A 20,671-nucleotide genomic window follows, 5' to 3' on the forward strand; every position below is an offset into this window, starting at 1 on the left:
ACGTATGTATCCTCTTCTAACAGAGACAAACCTCTTGGTTGAGCATAATAGACATTTTATATCTAAATCCTCTTACACTGTGTGCAGAATTATTAGGCAAGTTGTATTTTTGAGGATTATTTTGATTATTGAGCCATAATTGTGTTCTCAATCAACCCAAAAGACTCCTTATATCAAAGTTTCATATTTTTGGAAGTAATTATTTTAAGATTTGGCCATTTTATGTGGATGTCTGTGTGCAGGTAAATGTTACTGTGCAGAATTATTAGGCAACGTAATACAAAACAAATATATACCCATCTCACTTGTTTATTTTCACCAGGTAAACCAATATAACAACTCAAAATTCAGAAGCAAACATTTGCACCATTCAAAAACAAAAACAAAAATCATTGACCAATATAGCCACCTTCCTTCACCATGACGCTCAAAAGCCTTCCATCTATAGATTCTGTCAGCGTCTTGATCTCTTTGCTATCCACACTGCATGCAGCAGCCACCAGAGCCTTCCAGACAATGTTTAGAGAGGTGTACCGTTTTCCCTCCCTGTAGATCTCACATTTCATGAAGGACCACAGGTTCTCGATGGGGTTCAGATCAGGTGAACAAGGGGGCCATGTCATTTTTTTTCATCTTAGACTTTCTGGCCAGCCACGCTGTGGTGCATTTTGATGCATGTGGCGGAGCATTGTCCTGCATGAATATCATGTTTTTCTTAAATGATGGCAACTTCATTTTGTACCACTGTTTGAGGAAGGTGTCTCCCAGAAATTAGCAGTAGATCTGGGAGATGACCTTGACTCCATCATCAACCCAAAAAGGTCCCACAAGCTCATCTTTGATGATACCAGCCCATACCAGTACCGCACCTCCACCTTGCTGTCGTCTGAGTCGATAAGGAACTTGCTGCCCTTTACTGATCCAGCCTTGTGCCCATCCATCTGGCCCATCAAGACTCACTCTCATTTCAACTAACTAACTAGTTGCATTTGCTCGGTTACATTAACTTTATACTTGGACAAAAACTGTACTTTTAGTAGTAGTTTTACTCTACCGTATATTTTAATTGTATGCAAATAATGTTGTTATGGAGTATCACTACTGGAGTAAAATATCTACCCACAATGAGTTACTTTGATCTAAGAAAATAAAATAAAAAAACTTTGTGTTATTTTTGATCAGGACTTAAATTGCATAACAGAGAGGTTTCTAGAGTATCTTTCATCTCTTGAAGTATCCTGTCAAGGGGTGATGCTAAGAAATTAGTCCAAGCATTTGTTACTTCAAAGCTGGACTATTGTAATTATTTACCATCAGGAAGTCCACAAACTGTAGTTGAAAAACCTTCAGCTAATCCAAAATGCTGCAGCCAAAGTTCTGATGAAAATTAAAAGGATATCTGATTGTTCTTTATGTTTCTAACAGAGCACTTCGCTCTCAACCTGCTGGTTTACTAGTGGTTCCTAGAATTTCTAAAGGTAGAATGGGAGGCAGATCTTTTAGTTATCAGGCACCTCTCCTATGGAACCGACTACTACTTTAGCCCGTTAGGCAGAGACCCTTTTAAGACAAAGCTTAAAACTTTGCTTTTTGTTAAGCCTATAGTTAGAGCGGCTCAGGTTATCCTGAGCTAACTCAATGGTTATGCCGCTATAGGCTTAATCTGCTGGAGGACATAAGGACCCCTTTTCATCATTCTATCTCTATTCTCCCATTCTGCAGTATTTGTTAATTCAACCTCTAACTTAAAGCTCTCTGCTTTTTCTAATCATAGCAGCTTCATCTGGTCTGTAAGTGCCTTGAGATTACATGAATTGGGAATGATATAATTGAATTGAATTCAATTGATCAAGACCTGGTGACTTACTGTGATTTAGTGTCTCCTCAGGTATTGAATTTTATTATTATTATTTTTTTATTCTTTATGCCCTGCCTGTTGATTTTTTGGATGGGTACTTTTTAGCTGTAGCAGAGTAGAAATATGTTTTAAGCATTAGTTAATTCTTCTAAAAGAGTCTTAAAACAGAGGCAACTGTACTTTCACCCAGTTTTTCTAAAAATATTTTGACAGCTATATTTGAGGTTTTGTCAATTCATAGTAGTCACCTCCTCTGTTTACTCCTACATGTTCAAGGTTTCACAAGGAAATAAAGTTGAACTAAATTGCATTTTACCCTGACAAATATTTGAAATTTTCTAAAATCACTCTTTAGTTCTGTCAAGAACTTTACACGCATCTATGATGACTGTTACAGTGTGTCATCTTTGTTAAGGTATTTAATATTCCAATTTTCACAGAGTCCAAGAACAGGAAATAACGATGACAACAACTACAGGAAGGACAGAATTAGCTGAGGTAAATGTGGTTAAAGTTGATAGGTTTTGTGCCTCTGCATGTGTTTAGTACTGCAGTCATGTTATCTGAGCCTGGATCTTAAAGAACAGTCTTGCAGCCTTTATATGCACCTCTGCTCAAACTGATCAGATTCGAAGAAATAAACCTCTTAAGTAGCTTGTTATCAAATTTTACAGAAACCTGCTAATGATCCAAAAGTATTTTGCTCTTTGGGTGTGCCGTGTTATCTGCCCAGCTTATCAAGTCTTCACAGGCTGATGACACACTACTTTCTAGTGTTGTAATCCTTATTTAGATATTCCAAAACAGTTTAAAAACAATCCACTGGACTTTGTTTTTCAAGTTTGAAGACATTTTGCTTCCCATCCAGGAAGCTTTCTCAATTCAAAATGTCAGGAATAGTGTTGAGTTTGAGGTTTTAAACAGCAGCCCATCAAAGACTTGTTTTTGTTTAGAAAACATGCAAATTGAAACGGACGAACGGGTCCACCCCTTTGGAACGGGGGTTGTTTGGCTTCTTTTGTTAGCCTGCAATGCTTCATACCTGTCTAAGTCTCTGAAAGGGGCATTGTTAAGGGAAATTGTTGGCCTGGCAGTTGGCCAGTTTGTGATAATAGCGAGAAGGGATCAACTAAGTTGCTGCATTGAAGGTTTTTTGAAAGCTAAATTTTGAGTCCGACCCCTCCGTTTAAGGTTGGTTTTTCTGTCTTAACATACGGTAAATGGATTCCTTCATGCCCCTCTCAAATCACCTTTTTTTTTTTTTTTTTGTCCAAAATGTGAACATTCTGTTCCTCAAAAGAATGTCCTTTGTCCATAAGGTTTTGATGTATTGCAGAGTCTTGTCCTGAGGAGATTGCTCTTCTGTGTTGGGGCATGTGTCTGTGGAGAGGTTGTTTGGTTTCTACAAAATAAAGATCAGAGCATTCCTCACTGCATTGAACTGCATATATCACTCCGTTCATATTTGGAGTCTGGGGGTGCCTTAGGATGCACTAATCTCTGTTTAAGGGTCTTGTTTGGTTTGAAATGTACTGGGATTTTGTTTTTGATCCTCATCCTCTTCAGAGACCACAGCAACATATGCAATGGTGATTTTTTTGCGTTTAATCTCACCGTTATGTTCTGCAGCAGGTCTTTTGAATTTCCTTGCTGATTTGACAAACGCCCAGTTTGGGTATCCACAAGTTTGAAGAGCCTCTTTTATGTGTTTCTGCTTTGTGCTTCCCTTCTGCTTTTGTAGGGACATGCTCAGCCCAGTGTTGTAATGTTCTGATGACTGAAAATGTGTGTTCCAGTGGGTGATGTGAGTGAAAAAGTAGACATTGGTCTGGGTGAGTGGATTTCCTATACACTTCAATGTTGAGGTTTCCATCTTCTTCCATGCTCACCAAACAGTCCAGAAAAGGTACCTTGTTGTCCTTGGCATCCTCTCTGGTGAATTTGATGTTGTGGTCAACCGAGTTGATGTGTCTTGTGAAAGCTTCCAATTCTTTCAGCTGGATTTTAACGAATGTGTCATCCTCATATCTAAACCAGTGGCTTGGTAGTGTTCCTCTGAAAGTGTCCAAAGCTCTCTTTTCCATTTCTTCCATGTAAAGATACAATTGGTGACATGGGAGATCCGATGGCACAACCAAGCTTCTGTCTGTAAAAATGATCCCCGAACTTGAAATAGGTTGTGGAAAGACAAAGGTCCAATAGAGTGCAGATCTGGTCCGGAGTGAAATTTGTCCTGTTTAGGTCATTGTCTTGTTGAAGATTTTTCCCGACTGTTTCCATTGCCTCTGATATAGGTATGCACGTGAAAAGAGAAGTAACATCAAAATACACCAGGGTTTCTCCTGGCACCATCGTTAAATGTTTGACTTTGTTTGCAAAGTCTTTGGAGTTTTCTATGTGATGTGGTAAGTTTCCCACCAAGGGGGCTAAAATATTAGTAAGCTGTTTAGCAATGTTGTATGTTACTGAGTTAATTCTGCTGACAATGGGTCTGAGTGGTGTTCCTGCCTTGTGAATTTTTGGGAGTCCATATAAGCATGGAATGTCCTCCCCTGGATATTATCTAAAACAATCTGAATGGTTAATTACGTTGTCTTTTTAGAGTTGCTTGAAGTAGTCCATGATTTTCTTTTTGTAGGCGTTGGTTGGCTCTCTTTTCAAAGATTCATATGTGTCGGTGTCACTCAGTAGAGTGAGGATTGTGTCCTGATAGCTGGAAGTGTTGAAGACCATGGTGCATCTTCCTTTGTCAGCTGGTATTTAGATATGTTTACTTTTTTGTGATTTTTATCTTGTCTCTTAGTATCTGGATTCTCTCTTCCTCCATACAGCTTGTGGAAACATTAATTTGGCTGATGATAAATTAATATCTCATCTATTTCTGTCCTACAGTATTCGACCCAACCTTTCTTTAAAAATACTGTTTTAAATTTGGCTGTAGCTGTGTGTCATATGACAGAAGCACAATATTCCCATATCTGAATAGATCACAGCACATTTGTAAAAGGTCAAAACACCCTTTAAAAGATGAGACAGGTCAAAGTAAAGACCATGTTCACATGTGTTTAAGATTCCTTCTCCATTTCTTTAAATACCTTGTTGGTTGCTTGTACCATGTTCATAATTCTGAAAATAAGAGATACAGAACATTACCTACACTCATCATCTGCAATAAATCGACAGAATCATACATACATTCTCAAACATGCAAGCATTTCCTCATTATTAGGTAAATTATAATTAGCAATTTGTACTTCAACCACATGCTTTCCATCAACAACCATCTGTTTCTAGTCAAATAATCTTTTCACTCTGAAATACAACTCTCTCACTATAATGTTTAAAGTTCAGTATAGCGTTCCTAAGTTTAAAATGTTTTTGTGAAGAACTGAGACTTTGTTTTGTGCAAGGCATGATACCTCGAAGCATGATTCTAGCAACAACATGTAATGGAGCTGGTATGTTATTTTCTTATGTGAAAGCCTCACCTTGGTGTTCAGGGATCATGCGAGGCTTCAAGTTTTCCTGGATGGAATAAAATGGGCTTCTGCTGTACCCTCTCTCCCTCTCTCTTTCCCCTGTACCAGAGGCTTCTGGGTTCAGGTTGGCCACCGCCATCATCCATAAACCTCTGACTTTGCTAGAGCAGCCGCTCTGCCACCACATGGATTTCTTTTAGTGCATACTGTGCAAAACATTGCCTTTTTTTGCTTCATTCTGCATTACTAATTAAAGCTGTAACACACACCCTCAGCACACTTTACAGTTATGCGGACAAAATACAGATTACATTTTTGTTTTGTAAATTAAATATCCATCAGAGAGCAAAATACTGTTTCTCCATTTTGGTGTTTTGTGCCCCGTTTGTTGTTATTGCTCTTGAGCTGGGTTTTGTCCACATATATATACCTCTTTATCATTGTGGTCAAACAATCTGCACTTGTGTGACTATAAGAGAAGAAGGCATTTTGGTTGACTATGTGGGCAGCAGCACAGGATATGGGGGGGTTAAGCACTTTCTTTCCTAGTTAGCACAATTTCCATGTTGGCATGGACAAAGTGTTTTCATAAGTCTCTGAATCATGTCAGGTTTCAGTCATTCTGATTACTAAAATGAGTTAAAATGAGTGTCTTTAGATGACTCAAGATGTAACTTAAGTCTGACAATTATAGCCAAATAGTGACTTCAACATGTAACTGATAAAAGAGTCGAATTTTATAATTTTCATACATCTGAAGAGCTGTTTTCTCTTTCAATAGAAAAATCGCCCTGTTAGACTCTTAGTCCAAAAGTGAAAAGCACATAATTTTAAATAGACATCCTCTTATTCTGAGATTTTGATCATTTAGAGAAAAAAAAAAAAAAAAAACACAATTCAAGTAATATTTTTTGTTAAATATCACTCATTTCTTTTGCAGTGAAAATGTAATTACTTCTATCTGCAAATTATGCAAAAAAATGTGTTTTTGTCTTTTTTTTTTTAAAGTTTGAGGGGCTGGCCATTTCAGTTGCTTTTACATTTAATAAAGCACAGATTCATATGGAAGAGGATTAGGGCAACTGAAAAAAAAGTTAACTGATTTATTTCAGTTTATCATGTCTGAGAAGACTTTTTTCCCATATTAAACTGAAGTAAAATGTAAAAAGCAGAACTTTTTTTTTTTCAGTGGCCCTAATCCTCTTCACCATCACATGATTCAAAAAAACCAAAACAATATTTTCATAGAACACAGTCAAATCAGAAAGGAAACCCAGAATAAAGATATGCTCCTTCATCATGTTGTTATGCAGTCGGGCTTTAGTCACATTTTACAGTTTAAACGGAAACTTAAGATGAATAAATGTTAGACGGTTGGTTGTTGGGTGAAAACTGAAACACTGCGCACCGCAGGGGGCTGGAAGACAGACAGGTAAGGAAATAATGACACAAATGATGTGACAGAAGGAGAGGCAGTTTCATCTCGAGGAAGTTTGACAACACAAAAGAAACAGAACCAAGAAAAGACTGCGACAAAAGGAGGTAAAGTCAAATAACTTTTTCTTGTTTCTAATAAATAAAAAAACGGGTGTTATAATGTATTGAAAAGTAGAGCAAATTAGCGCAAATATTTCCTTGAGTAGGCTACTGTTAATTAGGCTGAGATCAGGCGAGAGCGAAAAAAATGGGACTCAAAAGTTGCATTTACCACCTTGTAATTTTCTTAAAAAGTCCGACAGATGTACTGAATATCACGTTCCGGGTTTACTGTACTGACTGTTCGCAGTTAAGAAAAAAAAAATGCATATTGTAGTTTGATGTGGTTTTAATTTGTGTGTCGGACCTTTGTGTTGCAGAAAACAGCATTCATGCGACCAAAACTTTGCTTAGTTTTCTTTCAGGTTTTGACAGGTTGTTGTCATAGCCTGTTATTAATTTTACACTTGGTAACTGACAGCGGATGTTCTAACTTGGTTTGTATGGAGTCAATTTTGTTCCATTATTGTTGCAAGCAATTAAGCGATTTTGTAAATGGAAATTTGTAAAAAATGCAATCCAGGAATGAAAGACAGAAAAGGTTTTGATAATAACTTTGCCCTTTTCTCAAATGTGAGTTTAAAAAGTACAATGTATCAATATTTTTCATACTTTTTCATACTTCCTCTCAAATTATATTTTTCAAATGTGTTTTTTTTTTTTTTATTGAGATTTAAAAATTATGCTTTTTTTAAATGGCATTTTAAAGATCACATAAGTCCAAAACAAACTCTCCCTCTAGACTAATAAAAATGTAACATCAATGCAGACTACCAGAAATGTGTCTTTGCTCCTCATTCTAGAGGAAAGCCTGTCCTAGAAGTAAAGAGTAACAAATGAAATAATTTGAACAAATAAAATCTGGAAAAACAGCAAAGTTACCCTCAAAACCTATTTTTAAACAACACATTTCTAAAAGTTTCACTTTTGGATTGTTAAATATCAATTTACAAAATATGACTTTTTCCATTTCTATGTACAGAATGTCTTCTTTGCTTGCAACAATAATGGAACAAAAGTAACTCCTCAGATTTTACCGGGCACCAGCCTAACCCAAACCCAATTCACACCTCAGTTTTAAACCTAACTCCTAATCTAGGAATTAGACTCTGGTCTCTATAATGAGCAGTAGTTCCAAACAGTATGGTCTATTTAGGGGGGAACAAATTCCTTACACTTTCCTCACCAGGTCAAAAATAAATGTCTACACAAAATTCAGATCAATTAAGTTTATTCATATAGTGACAAATCAAAACACACGTCATCTCATGGCACATTACAGAGACAATTCAACCAGATCATACAGTCAGATTGGTTCAAGCTCTAAGGAAATCTTGTTGATTGCAGTTACTGATTGATTTTACAGCAATCCCTCACACCAAGCCTGCAAGTAGTGACAGTAGAGAGGAAAACTTCATTTTAACAGGAACAAGAAACCTTCAGCAGAACCAGGCTCAGTGATAGTGGCCATCTGCTGAGGGTGACTGGGGATCAAGGAGACAAAAGCAAATATACAGAACGAAGCAAAGATACACAGCTCCACACGCGACCCCGTCCAGGAAAGATATAGCCATGCAAACAAGATCCAAGCCAGCTCCCATCTCAGATGATGAAAGAAAGCACATACAGTTGGTCATAGTAAGAGAAACAGGACTACACTGAAAAACAGGCCAAGCTCCAACATCTATAAACAAAGGTGTTGATTTCAGCAGTACAGCTGATATTTCTCTCCAGGATGGTAAAACAGCCAAACAGGAACACACCAGATGGAGCTGCTATGATGAGAAAAAGTAGAGAGCAAAACTGTAGAGACTGAACTAACAGATACTGTAGAATGGGACAATAGAGATAGAATGAAGCCAAATAATGAAAGTTCTATAGAAACATAACTATAGAGATAGCCCAGGATAACCTGAGCCACTATAACTTGATAAGCTTTGATAAGCTTTATCAAAAGGGACACAAAACAACTATCCAATAGATCAATTTAGTTGTTCAAATATCCACATAAAATCCAATCCAGAGCTCTGTTTCTTCTTTTTTTTTGGTTGCAAATACCTGCTTACTACCATCAATTGTACATGTGCCTCTAGCCTAATGCATATCAACAAAACAACATTTTTTATATGTTTAAGTAAAACAAATGCTACCTTTAACCTAAATAAAAAGGAAAACGTGTATTTTCTTGTTTTAAACCTCTGGTTAAGTCTGTCTGCTAATCGATCAATCACGCCAGATACAACTTTTTACTCTAGGTGCTGCTGATCACTTGAGTAACATGTCACTTTACACCTACAGGATGGGGGCTGTGCAATACTTCCTAGCTGTGATATTATCTGTGCAGTTGGTGTTCAGCTTTCCCACGGTAAAAAAAATATACATCCTCATCCTCTTTACCTATGACTGAAAAAACTATTTTTCATACCTAAAATTTAGGTCAGATGTGTTGATATGAGTTGATGAAGCTATTGTGGTTTAATTGTATTTAAATGTAAATGTCAGCAGACAATCAGGAGCTACAAGGAGGGAGAAAGAAAGTGTAATGAATGCCCTGCAGGTAAAACAATTTTTTGTATTGATTTCTTTTATCATATGTTGTTTTTGTGTTTTTTTTTAACACACCTTATCACACACTAAACATGTCTGTTGATTACATATATAGTCGTTCATTCAGTCTATGCATATTGCACTTTGACATATACACTTTATGACCACATCCTTGATTTATATGCACTCTGGGTCTGCAGACACTCATGACACTTGCTTCCATCCGGTTGTTCGTATTTGTTTCTTCCTGTTCTTTCAGGTGAGTTTCAGAAGTCTTGTACCGAGTGCACACCCTGTCCTCCTGGAAGGTACACCGATGTTTGGAATCGCGAGCATAACTGCCACAGATGCTTTAGAGACTGCAGTCCAGGTAAAGACATTTGCACCAGTCCTACTTTGAATAGCTCCATGCATGATGCAGACATACCAGTCTATTTTAAAAACAGAAGTGGTCTACAGTGATTAACTCAGCCCTCACCTCTCTTTTTGGATCCTTTAGAGAATCATATGAAAGTGGTTCAGAACTGCACAAGTAAAACCCCCTTGATCTGTGCTTGTGAGACTGGTTACAGATGCATTGGAAAAGAAGAGCATTACTGCAAGAAATGTGAAAAAGAGGTGGACACAACAGGTAAATCCAGATAAAATCCTACTTTAATTTAAAGAAGACAGATTTACCATAGAACAACATATGCACAAATTGGGGGCACTAATTCTGCTCCAAGTTATGGAACAAAGCTCTCTGTTCTCACTTTGCTGGATTCTGATTGGTTAATAGGAGTGTCTGCAAATCCTCAGTTTGGAGTCACAAAACATATCCAGACCAGAGAGTAAAGCTAGCGAGGCTAAGGTAACAGCTTATTTCTATAGAGAGTCCTGCCAAATCCACTTCACTCTAAAACAAATTGTTTAGGTTTCAATGAAATTTACATTTTATTAATAATCACCATAACACCAGTAGCAACCATCTCTCTAAAGGACTTAGGTTTTTGATTAAAAGAATGAAAAAAGTCCTATTGGAAGAGGCAACATGTTGATTAAACGTTGAAGGCTTCTTCTAAAATTTGTTTGAAATTAAAAATTGTAAAGAATTGCATGGATTATTTAAAGTGAGACTCTGAGAAGGAGGTACAGTAGCTCTATGTTTCTAAGTTTGGAGAAATAAAAGAATCTACAATGTTAGGATCAAACTAAAAAAACATTGTAATTTTCTCTTCAAGTCAATAAATGTATAATCTTGAGTAAAAAATGGAATGGAATTTAACTTATGTTGATTGTAGTTACTAAGGAAAGTTGATTAAAACAAACAAACTCAATTACTACAAATTGTACCTCCTAATTTCTCTTATTAACAAAACCTGTATTTTTGTTATGCTAGTACATTTTACACAGAAAAGGGTAGAGACATACAACTATGGACACACAAGGAGAATCTAGAAAAGCCAGTTAACCTTACAGTCATGTTTTTAGACTGTGAGAGAAAGCTGGAATCTATGGGGGGCCGTTTAGAACAAAAAACAATTTTTCCTCTCACGTACACCAATAAAACCATGTACACACCTCAGTAGACACACACACTCTCAACAAAACTATGTTTTCCTCTCAAACACCCTACTATGACATGCACACATCACAGTAGAAACAGTCACACACAATCACAAAACTAAAATTGACCTCTCACGTACACACATAAAACCATGCACACACCTAAGTACACACACACACTCTAAATAAAGCTATGTTTTCCTGTGACCGTTTCTACTGTGATGTGTGCATGTCATAGTGTGTTTGAGAGGAAAACATAGTTTTGTTTAGAGTGTGTGTGTGTGTGTGTGTGTGTGTGTGTGTGTGTGTGTGTGTGTGTGTGTGTGTGTGTGTGTGTGTGTGTGTGTGTGCTGTGGTGTGTTCAGTCATTCACCCATTCACACACACACTCACACACGAAGTCTGAATGTCTTACAGTAGTACATTACCTACAGTAACCATGAAAACAGTGGTCCCAGCTGTTTTCAGGTCCTTCACCAGCTCTTCTCATGTAGTTCTGGGATGATTTCTCACCTTTCTTAGAAACATTGAGACCCCACAAGGTGAGATGTTGTATGGAGCCCCAGTCCGAGGAAGATTGACAGTCATGTTTAGCTTCTGATTGATTCTAATAACGATTGCTCTGACAGTGGACCTTTTTTCACCAAGCTGTTTGGCAATTTCCCAGTAGCCGTTTCCAGTGTTGTAGAGGTGCACAATTTTGTCTCTAGTGTCTTTGGACAGCAATTTGGTCTTGGCCATGTTAGTAGTTGGATTCTTACTGATTGTATGGAGTTGACAGGTGACTTTATGCAGCTAACAACCTCAAACAGGTGCATCTAATTTAGGATAATAAATGGAGTTCAGGTCCCGATTTTGAAGGCAGACCGACGGGTCTTTGAGGGTCAGAATTCTAGCTGATAGACGGGTTTTCATACACGTATTTTCAGTTGTATCATACAAATAAATTGTAAAAAAAGTATACATTGTTATTCCTGGATTTTTTTTTTAGATTATGTCTCTCACAGTGGACATGCACCTACGATGGCAATTTCAGACCCCTGCATAATTTTTAAGTGGGAGAACTCACAAAATAGCAGGGGGTTAAAAAACTTATTTTCCTCACTGTACATGGCCATCTGCTGTAAATTTGACATAGAAACAGAGGTAATATGTGAAGGACCAAAAAGTCTTTTTTTTTTATACAGAGCAGCTTATTTGTGCATCATTTTTGCATCTCTTGCTTTGTTTGGCCTTTAAGGGATAATTGTTTGTGTTGAACAGATTGGACTAGCTTGCCTCATCCATCTCAGAGCACCAGTGTGTGGGCAGTGAGTGAAGTGCTGCTGTACAAAGTTACATGAATTTATTTTAGTGTCCACTGCCCCCAAGTGGCTAAAACATTGTTTATGGATTAGATTTAAAAAAAAAAACTTCAATTTGTGTGGGTATGAGTATGTGAGGGACTTTTTGTCTACAGTATGTTGTGTTTTGCAGACAGTGACACAGTAAGAGGAAATGAGGGGCTGTTGTGATCATGTACTGTATAACAAAATACATGAAGAGTGAAACACATAAAAGTGAAAAAGGAGTCTTGTATCTTAAACTTTCACTGTACCTGTAATGAAATAGACACCTTAATTTCCTTTAAGAAAGTGTGAAAAAGAAAAGCAATCTATTTATGTTTTCATTTAGGTGAAAGATGAAACAAATGTGTGATGTTTCTGTTTTGCAGCCTCAGCCGATGGGTTACAGACTTCCTCAGCTCAGACTAAACCTTGTAGCGCCCCATGGTAAGTTGTTTTTTTCCCCTGGAACAGACTAAGTTGAGAAATGCAACTAGAGGTACTGAGTTTTAATAATTACGAAGATGATAAATACTTCTCTAAGACATAAAGTTGCATATTTTCCTTTTTATCCCTCACAGGTGTGGACCTTCAGCTTCCCCAACTACCTCTGATCCCAAACCAGGTGAGAGTTATTCAAAATGTTTTATAGGCTTTAACAAAAAAAAAAAAGAATAAGAAATGCAATGTCTTCTTAAATTATAATTCCACTTTGCAGAGATGAGTAAAGTAGCCAAAAACTGCCTCCAAAGTAAGAGTTGCACTCCTTTAGCCAAACTAAGGAATTACTAAAGTATGCTGGTGAAGGTTTTCAATCATCCAGGTCATAGTCATTCCAAAAAAAAAGAAAATTAAAAACAATCCACTGGACTTGGAAACTTGGAAACACAAGTTAGTTGAAATCCTTACTTCTTTTTTTTTTTTTTTTGTGGGCATGAGGCTTCCAGTTTCAAACAGGAATTATTTTAAGTATTTCAATCACTTTCATTGCCACAGATATACAAAAATCAAGACCATGGGCATGCAGACTACTGCTATAAACATCAGTGAAAGAATGGTCCCTCTTCTCATCCAGTCTTGAGATTAGCTGAAGAACAATTTATGAAGAGCTTAATGCAGCTGCAGCACCCAGGGAGCAGTATGGGGTTAAGGGTCTTGCTCAGAGAGCCAGACTGGCAGTCGCTGGCAGTGGGCCTCGAACTCAGAACTTTAGGATTCCAAGCTCTACGCCTTAACCACTAGGCCGCCACTTCAGTGCATTAAAACAAACCAATCCTTACTTCAATGCCAAAATTACAGATTTGACTGGGTTTTCATTAATTTTTTTAATGACTCTTTATACAGTTTTTTTACATAATAAAAGACCTGGTTTTAGAAAAAATAGTTTGGTTCTCTCCAGAGGTGGATAAAGGGCCCAAATATTGTATTTGACTAACAGTAGCTCTAATTCTGTATATCTTAACTCAAGTAGAAACTAAAAAGCAGTTATCCAAGAAATTACATCAATACGAGTAAACAGGTATTTATAAGAATTTCTACTCATTTCCTGAATCCATTATCAGACAAACAAAATGTATTGTGCAAATTAAAAGGCTGAAAGGAAAAAAATGGTAAGGGTAAAATTATTTAATAAATCACTTTTCCAAATCAAATGCTTTCAATAAACTTGAAGAAATCAGTACGTAGAGTAGTTAATGTTTTAATATCAGGACTTTTTACAATAGCGGGATCAACAAATAGAAGTAACCTTGTGTAGAAAAAAGAAAATTAATTTGGATAAAACTTTTACTTCTCTCTGTCTGCTATATTATAGTTTAGAACAAGCTTGTTGTTTATTCATTGAAGTTTGTCACAGTGGGAAGAGTAGCTAGAAAGTTTAATTAAGTAAGAGTCGTAATACTTCATCATAAATTTACTTAAGTAGAAGTAAAAAGTACGTTGCAGCCACAATACTCTGAAAAGTACTTAATTTCTTTCCACAAGGTAACTAAAGTAAATTTAAGTTTGAGGACAGAGTTATATGAAGTTCTATGAAAAGTTATTTACTTCTGCCCACTCCTATTCAGCTATATGTTTTCTCTTGGTTTTGTGCATTGATGCAATAGATGTATTTATGTTTGCCCAAATATCATAATAATTAACTGAACTGATCTGAGTAAATGAAACTAGTTACAGTACTACCTACATTTGCTACAATCAAATCAAAATATATGAGCTAAAATTAATAGCATTTTTAAGGAAAAATGCTTTTCAGAGAATGGCCAAAGGAGCTCTAAATTATCCCTAAGAAAATAAATAAAGCAGAGGAAAAACGTATACATACTTTAATAATGTGGTTTGACAAAAACGGATAAACCCCCAAAATATTTAATTTATTTTAATATTATAATAGTTGACAAATAAGGTAAAGGTCATTAAATTGTTTGGGTAAAAATATGTCAATTGGCAACATATTGAGAAACAACTATTTTTGCTTGATATTTGGGTCTTTTGACACACCAACTTTAACGCTGTAGATGGCGCCAAAGTAACCAAAGTGTCTGCTCACTACCACACCACTTTCCTCCCTCTTTGTTACCCTACAGTGATTATTTATAAGCTTCGTTTTAGGTTTCATTAGGCAGAAATATCATCTTTCTTTCCTATTTATAATTAAGTGAGCTTCTTATTTGATTTTGATCAGATTGACAAAGGGAAAGTTGACAAAAATACTTAGTTAACTCATGAAACTCCATATTACTGTAAAGGTTTTAAATAAATCACAGAAAATACAAAATATTAGAGACAAGCAATATGAATATTGAAACCTTTTTGTAAATCAATCAAGATTAAAATTGTTTTCGAAAACATTTAACACCAATTTATCCTTAATTAATATTCAAGGTTTTATTTTTCATTTTTGTTAGATTTCTTTTTTTCTATATTCAAAACATTCAGGCCCCATATATTATTTTTCTTTATTTCACTTGTATGTTTTTATCCACCTGTTGTTTCTGAAAACATTGCTTTTGTACTATTTAGATCTTTGTGACGTTTTTAATTTCCTGTTGCAGTAAAAGCTGAGCTGGCAGCCATTTTGGTCTCGGTGGTCTTCATAGTATGCTTGGTTCTTATGATCCTGTTCTGCATCAATCAGCCCCGAGAGGAAACATGTTTCAGACAAAGTAAGGTGCTCATTTACATTCAGGACAGTTTCCGCGGCCTCAGCTGAACTTTATGATTGAATCAACAAACACGTTTAAACTGAGCAGTGCGGAGATGAGTGTGAATAAGGATTTATCTTGAGCTTTTTGCTACATGAATGATGAACATGCTGACGCAAAGGTCTGAAACTAATTTTATGTTACTCATCATTTCTGTTTTTCAGTTATTGCAAAGATGTGTAATGAGGTATGTAAGTTAAGGTTTCTGCTGTCTCTACATAGTCATGGTAAAAACATTCTTTAAATTCTGTTGTAATGATCTGGTCATAACAAGGTTCTAAAATTATAACCTAACTCGTGTGAAAGGCCAGAGAAGAACCAACATCATCATGACTTGTTAAAAAGGGGCCACACGATCCTGTACCATTTAGAACCACCATTTTTAGAAATAACATGAACGCTGCTTTATGACTTTGTGACATGAGAGGTTGCCTCACATTTGATTCCTGAGTTCATGGTTATCTAATGACTGAAAGGTGGTCTGGTCCTGTGGATTGAGTTGTTCTGTATTTTTATTTGATTGTGCTGATATTAACCCATACAATTAATCTGCTAAATAAAGTTGGCAAAATCTGAGTTTTATTGTCTTTAGTGTTCTGATGCTTAACACTCTTTCACCCATGGGGTAATATTCTGGAGCCTACAATCATGGAAATAAGACTACCTGTTTCAAATGAAATAATATTACAATTTTAAAAGGTTCATATTATGCTTGCATTAGTCTCTTTTTGCCCTCAGTTACTGTAAACTTGAGTTTTCCTCTTGTAAGTATTACAGCATGATGTATTTCAAATAGTTTGGAAATATGTGCATACCCCCCCCCCACCCCTCCAAGGCTGATGCTGTAGCCCTTCCTTCCTTGTATTGTGTGCAAATGTGTATCCCCTAGATAAGCAATAACTCCTGGTTTTATTGAGGTGGTCACACTTACTTATGATCATGTAATGGTGTTGTGACTAGCAACTTCTGGCTGCTTCTTTTCTTCTATATATATTGTTTTTATTTTAGAATAAATTTGCACCTTAGTAAAGTTGAAGGAGTTAAGATACAAACGTCTAAGATAACATTGTGAGTTCAATCAAAGTAAGAGCCTTTTCAGCTTTAGCAGTGGAGGTAATAGTAGTGAATTGTGGTGAATGTAGGAGACTTTGGTGTGTTTTTCATGGAGGGTTAATCTTTGTTTTTAGAATAACTTATATTCTGTTTTGTCTCCTAATACTTTATTTGAATAATTTTAAAACCTTGGACCAGATCTTATTCATGTAGTCCTTACTATAAATACCCCAGAACTGTAACGGGAGTTGAATGTTCCTTTTTTTTTTATTATTCTAAAGATTATTGCATGATATTCCTTGGTGTTTCTAGAAAATAATGTTGTGATTCGTTTTTAGGAAGGTGTAAATGCCACCCACAAGGCAAAGGAGTCGTCGCATCATATCCCAAGAAACTTTAGTGCGAAGCAGCAGACAACGCCTCTTTCAGCTGCAAATCTGGGTACTACTGAGTGAAATAAACCTTTGCCTTAAGCTGCATTCAGATAATGAAAATAATCCCTTTTTTTGTTTTGTTTTTTCCTTATCTGCTGACCCAGTACATGTCCACAACCCGAGTACAGTTATCTTCAGCTTTCTTACGGGTTTGAACGGGTCGACGGCTCCGGGCAGGAAGAGAGCTGAGACGGCCAGCATCGCAGAAGAAGACGAGAGAGACTGTCCCGTGTTTCATCCCATGCCTTCTCCAAGTGTTCACCTCTCCGAAGAAGAGGGGAGAGGCGAGACGGAGGACATTTTCTTCCCCTCCCAGGAGCAGGGCAAAGACTACCATATGTCAAAGGAGGAGGTGCTGTAATCCAAGAAATTGTGGTGGACAAACCTTAACCCTGGACTTCTTTGAAGAAGGATTATAAAACATTGAAAATACAATTTTAGGCAAACAACAAGATGCATCTTTTGCCAAACTGTGAGTTTGTTTTACAATTGTGTTTTTCATCTGGATCCACATCCTGCCCTTACTTTGATGAAAAGCAGAAATGGTCTCATGTCAGCCATTTATTATTTAAGAAATCTTGTAAATGTTGTACATATTATGTGAGGTATGCTTTTAAAAGTAAAAATACATTTTATTTTGAATAAAGAAAAAATAAAAGAATGTATTTAACTTTTCAAGGTATTCCCTATTTAATATTTATGATCTAAAAACAAATCAGAATGTCAGTCTATATACATATATACAGGAGATAATTCATAAGGAAACATATTTACTTAGAAACATGTTTGGGCCCATCTATCACAATCATCTCTAAAAGATAATCTCATAAATTTTACTTAAATATAGTCTCATGTGTGCTCCTCCTATATAGTCCAGTGTACCATAGTACATACCCATTTGGCAAAAGACCAAATAGCCCATGCAGGACTGTCATAGTGTCCCACTCTGTGTGTTTAGGTAGAATAAATCTTCCCAGTGTAGTTTTTATATGGTTAGTTTATGAGTATTCAGGATGCAGATATCTTGTGATGTTTCCTCTCAGTAACAGACAGTAGTTTCTAAACCATTCATCCACTGTGGTTCCTCTGCATTATAACAACTTGAGTTATGTTTCTCTGCATTCATCAACAAGATCCGGAGAAATAAGGGAGATGTTGTTTCTTTCTTGAGTCAGAGAATATTGTCGTTCATCAGCGATCAGCATCTATTCTTTTATACAGATATCGATGCAGTTGTCGCATTTTCCACAAACCTCCTGGACTGGTTTTGACACATCTTCGTCCACTGTGCATGGAAGGACTGGTTTTTCAACAAAAAAATAACCTGAAAAGCAAAAAAAGGCAAAAACATTGTTGATTAGGTTTACAGTATTTGGCAAACATGTTAAAGACTCCAACATGTTAAAATATCTGAATGCAAAGACTCAGCATAGGGCTGCACAGTGCCGCAGTTTGTAACACTGTGAGAGGTTCCTTTGTTCAAATCCCAGCTGTTTCTCTCTGCTTGGGAACTGCCTATTCTAATGCATTGGTTCACTCCAGAAGCCACCTGCACGAGAACCTGTGCTGACCACCTTACATACAAACAGCTTTTTTAGATCTCTGGAACAGTGTGAGAACAAAGTACCACTAACACTGGACCCTGCCATAGGTGTGTTCTTCCTTAACCTCTCTTATCTGTGTACCCCAACTACTGCACCTTAGTTGACCATATCTAAAACTTATGAAGTTTGTCGATGTACCACTGTCATTGGTCATTGATCTGAACCGAGACAACAACCAATCTGAATAGAAGGTCGACCAGCTTCTGGTTTACTACTCTAGTGAGAATCATTTAAAGCTAAATCCACTGAATCCTCAGCAACACTGTGTCAAATGTGGACCAATTCCTGTTCCTACAAACATAGTACACTCAAGAGGTCCTGATATAGATTCTGTCCAGAAGGCCTAACAGAGGCTGGATTCTTCTGGCAATTCATGATGTACAATCTTTTTGGTCATTTTCTAAACCATTCAGTTTTTGTTTACATCTATTTCTTTTTAGTTTGGTTCATCTACTAAACAGGTCCAAACTGCAACAAACAGTTGCGTCTAAAGAGAGTAATCGGGACTTATTTTTAGTTATTTCAAAATGTTTTTGAAGAAGGAGGACATATTTTCAAGGAGTTTTTTGTTGTTGTTTTTTTTGTTTTGTTTTTAACTGGAACAGTAAAATATGTCTAGACCCAAATTATTGACAAGTGATCAAAACAAAGTATTTTTAAGCAGGATTAAACCTTTGTTTTTTGTTTTTTTTGAAGACTGAAGTTGTATCAGAATCAGATCTATCCTAACTGCTGTTAGGCTATTGCTTGTATTGCAACATATGCTTACTCATTGAAATTGCATTCAAATGTGAGGAAACAAAGGGGTTTTTGGAGAATATCAAAGCCTGTCACATCTTTTGAAGTATGTGTGTCACCTTGATACTTTTTCGAATAGCACAAGTGTGTTAGCATCAAGGGTGTGGAATGCACAGCTTTCTCCTGTGTCAGGTGCAGGTATTTTAGTTGACTGTTACATCACCTTCTTATTTATTTTTTCAAATTTTTATTGATTTTCGCCATCCTTTGGTTTTAATGGTTTATTAACGAGAAAGTGATCAGATTTTTGTTGGCCAAATTAATCAAAAATTTTGTTTCATTTTCAACTTAAGCATCCAAATTGCTAAGGTGAATGAATCTTTTTTAGTACAAACAAAAACAGTTGTCACAGTTTTGCATAAGGCATTAGAAGTAATTGATAAAGCTATACCTTTGGTGACATAATGACTATACATTTCAGTAAATTTTTACGATACCACACAATTTGTCCCTATGGAAAACCAAGGGTTGTCCCTAAGGATATTAAAATAACAGTATCTAATATTCTTGTAACAAAGGTATTCAGACCTGCAAATAACATACAATTATGTTTTAATATAAGAGGACTCCTTAATTCTTAAGCATAAGTTGTGCAAACTCTAGGGCAGGCGTGTCCAAAGTGGGCCCTTGATGGCCGGTATCCTGAAACTTTTAAGGGTTTGCCTGGTTCAGCCTAGTTGATTCTCAATGATAGCTGATGAACAGGCTTTTGCTTAACTGCAATCATCAGAATCAGCTGCCCTAAAGGGCTGGCTTTGGACATGCCTGGTTTAGAGACACTCCCATATGGCCACACAAACTTTTGGAGGCACAACTGTTATCCTTGTGTAAATGGACTTAAAAGGAAAGGAGTTTTCATTGAATTCAACATGAAAATTTTAGAAAACCCTCAACTTTGATTTTGTTTCTAAGTGGATTTTTTCTTTTTAAATGAAGTGGTGAATGGTACATCTATAATTTCTTGGAAATAGCTGCAATTGAATCGTGCTTTGTTTACACTTAAATTTTATAAGTTGATTGATAAGAAATCTATAAGTATTTGTTTTATAAATATGGTTTAAACAGAAAAAACAACAACTGAACACTATATTGGATGGGGATCAAAATGTATTTTCATTTCACATACTTCAAGGAGGAGTTGAAATAAATAGATAAATAAATATTTTTTAATCTAAATACATATTTAATACCCTGTGCAATAAGCCTGTTAAATAAGAAATATCAGCTGTTATGTCATATATATACATACCGGTATATCTATAGATGTATATATCTATATATATAAATAT

At 36.3% G+C, this 20,671-nt stretch overlaps 2 protein-coding genes and 1 pseudogene across 3 annotated transcripts in view; 1 reads left to right on the forward strand and 2 right to left on the reverse strand.

The window, feature by feature from the left end:
* Positions 1-3,018: 3,018 nt before the first annotated feature.
* Positions 3,019-5,476, reverse strand: LOC107082185 (annotated as a pseudogene).
* A 1,328-nt stretch (positions 5,477-6,804) lies between these two features.
* On the forward strand, positions 6,805-17,603 carry LOC107082178 (tumor necrosis factor receptor superfamily member 5-like). Its single transcript, XM_015370717.1, has 11 exons — positions 6,805-6,879; positions 9,172-9,238; positions 9,376-9,430; positions 9,680-9,790; positions 9,920-10,051; positions 12,680-12,737; positions 12,872-12,915; positions 15,344-15,454; positions 15,658-15,680; positions 16,885-16,987; positions 17,085-17,603. Exons 2-11 carry the CDS (start codon positions 9,173-9,175, stop codon positions 17,339-17,341), a joined length of 960 nt encoding a protein of 319 aa, XP_015226203.1. The 5' UTR covers positions 6,805-6,879; position 9,172; the 3' UTR covers positions 17,342-17,603.
* A 2-nt stretch (positions 17,604-17,605) lies between these two features.
* Positions 17,606-20,671, reverse strand: part of cd27 (CD27 molecule) — a 10,079-nt gene continuing 7,013 nt past the window's right edge. For both annotated transcript variants that reach the window (XM_015370719.1, XM_015370718.1), the window contains one exon: positions 17,606-18,304. In XM_015370719.1, coding sequence (XP_015226205.1) covers positions 18,186-18,304 — 119 coding nt within the window. In that variant the 3' untranslated portion in view covers positions 17,606-18,185. The remainder of the gene's footprint in view (positions 18,305-20,671) is intronic.

The sequence above is a fragment of the Cyprinodon variegatus genome, unplaced genomic scaffold, assembly GCF_000732505.1.
Source record: "Cyprinodon variegatus isolate N-32 unplaced genomic scaffold, C_variegatus-1.0 Scaffold48, whole genome shotgun sequence".
Taxonomy (NCBI): domain Eukaryota; kingdom Metazoa; phylum Chordata; class Actinopteri; order Cyprinodontiformes; family Cyprinodontidae; genus Cyprinodon; species Cyprinodon variegatus.

Bases quoted from the DNA above. Each gene is read 5' to 3' on its own strand.
- LOC107082178 (XM_015370717.1), top strand. From the start codon at position 9,173: ATGGGGGCTGTGCAATACTTCCTAGCTGTGATATTATCTGTGCAGTTG. The intron at 9,791-9,919 runs GTAAAGACATTT...TGGATCCTTTAG, and splicing joins CTTTAGAGACTGCAGTCCAG to AGAATCATATGAAAGTGGTT. The intron at 12,738-12,871 runs GTAAGTTGTTTT...TATCCCTCACAG, and splicing joins AAACCTTGTAGCGCCCCATG to GTGTGGACCTTCAGCTTCCC.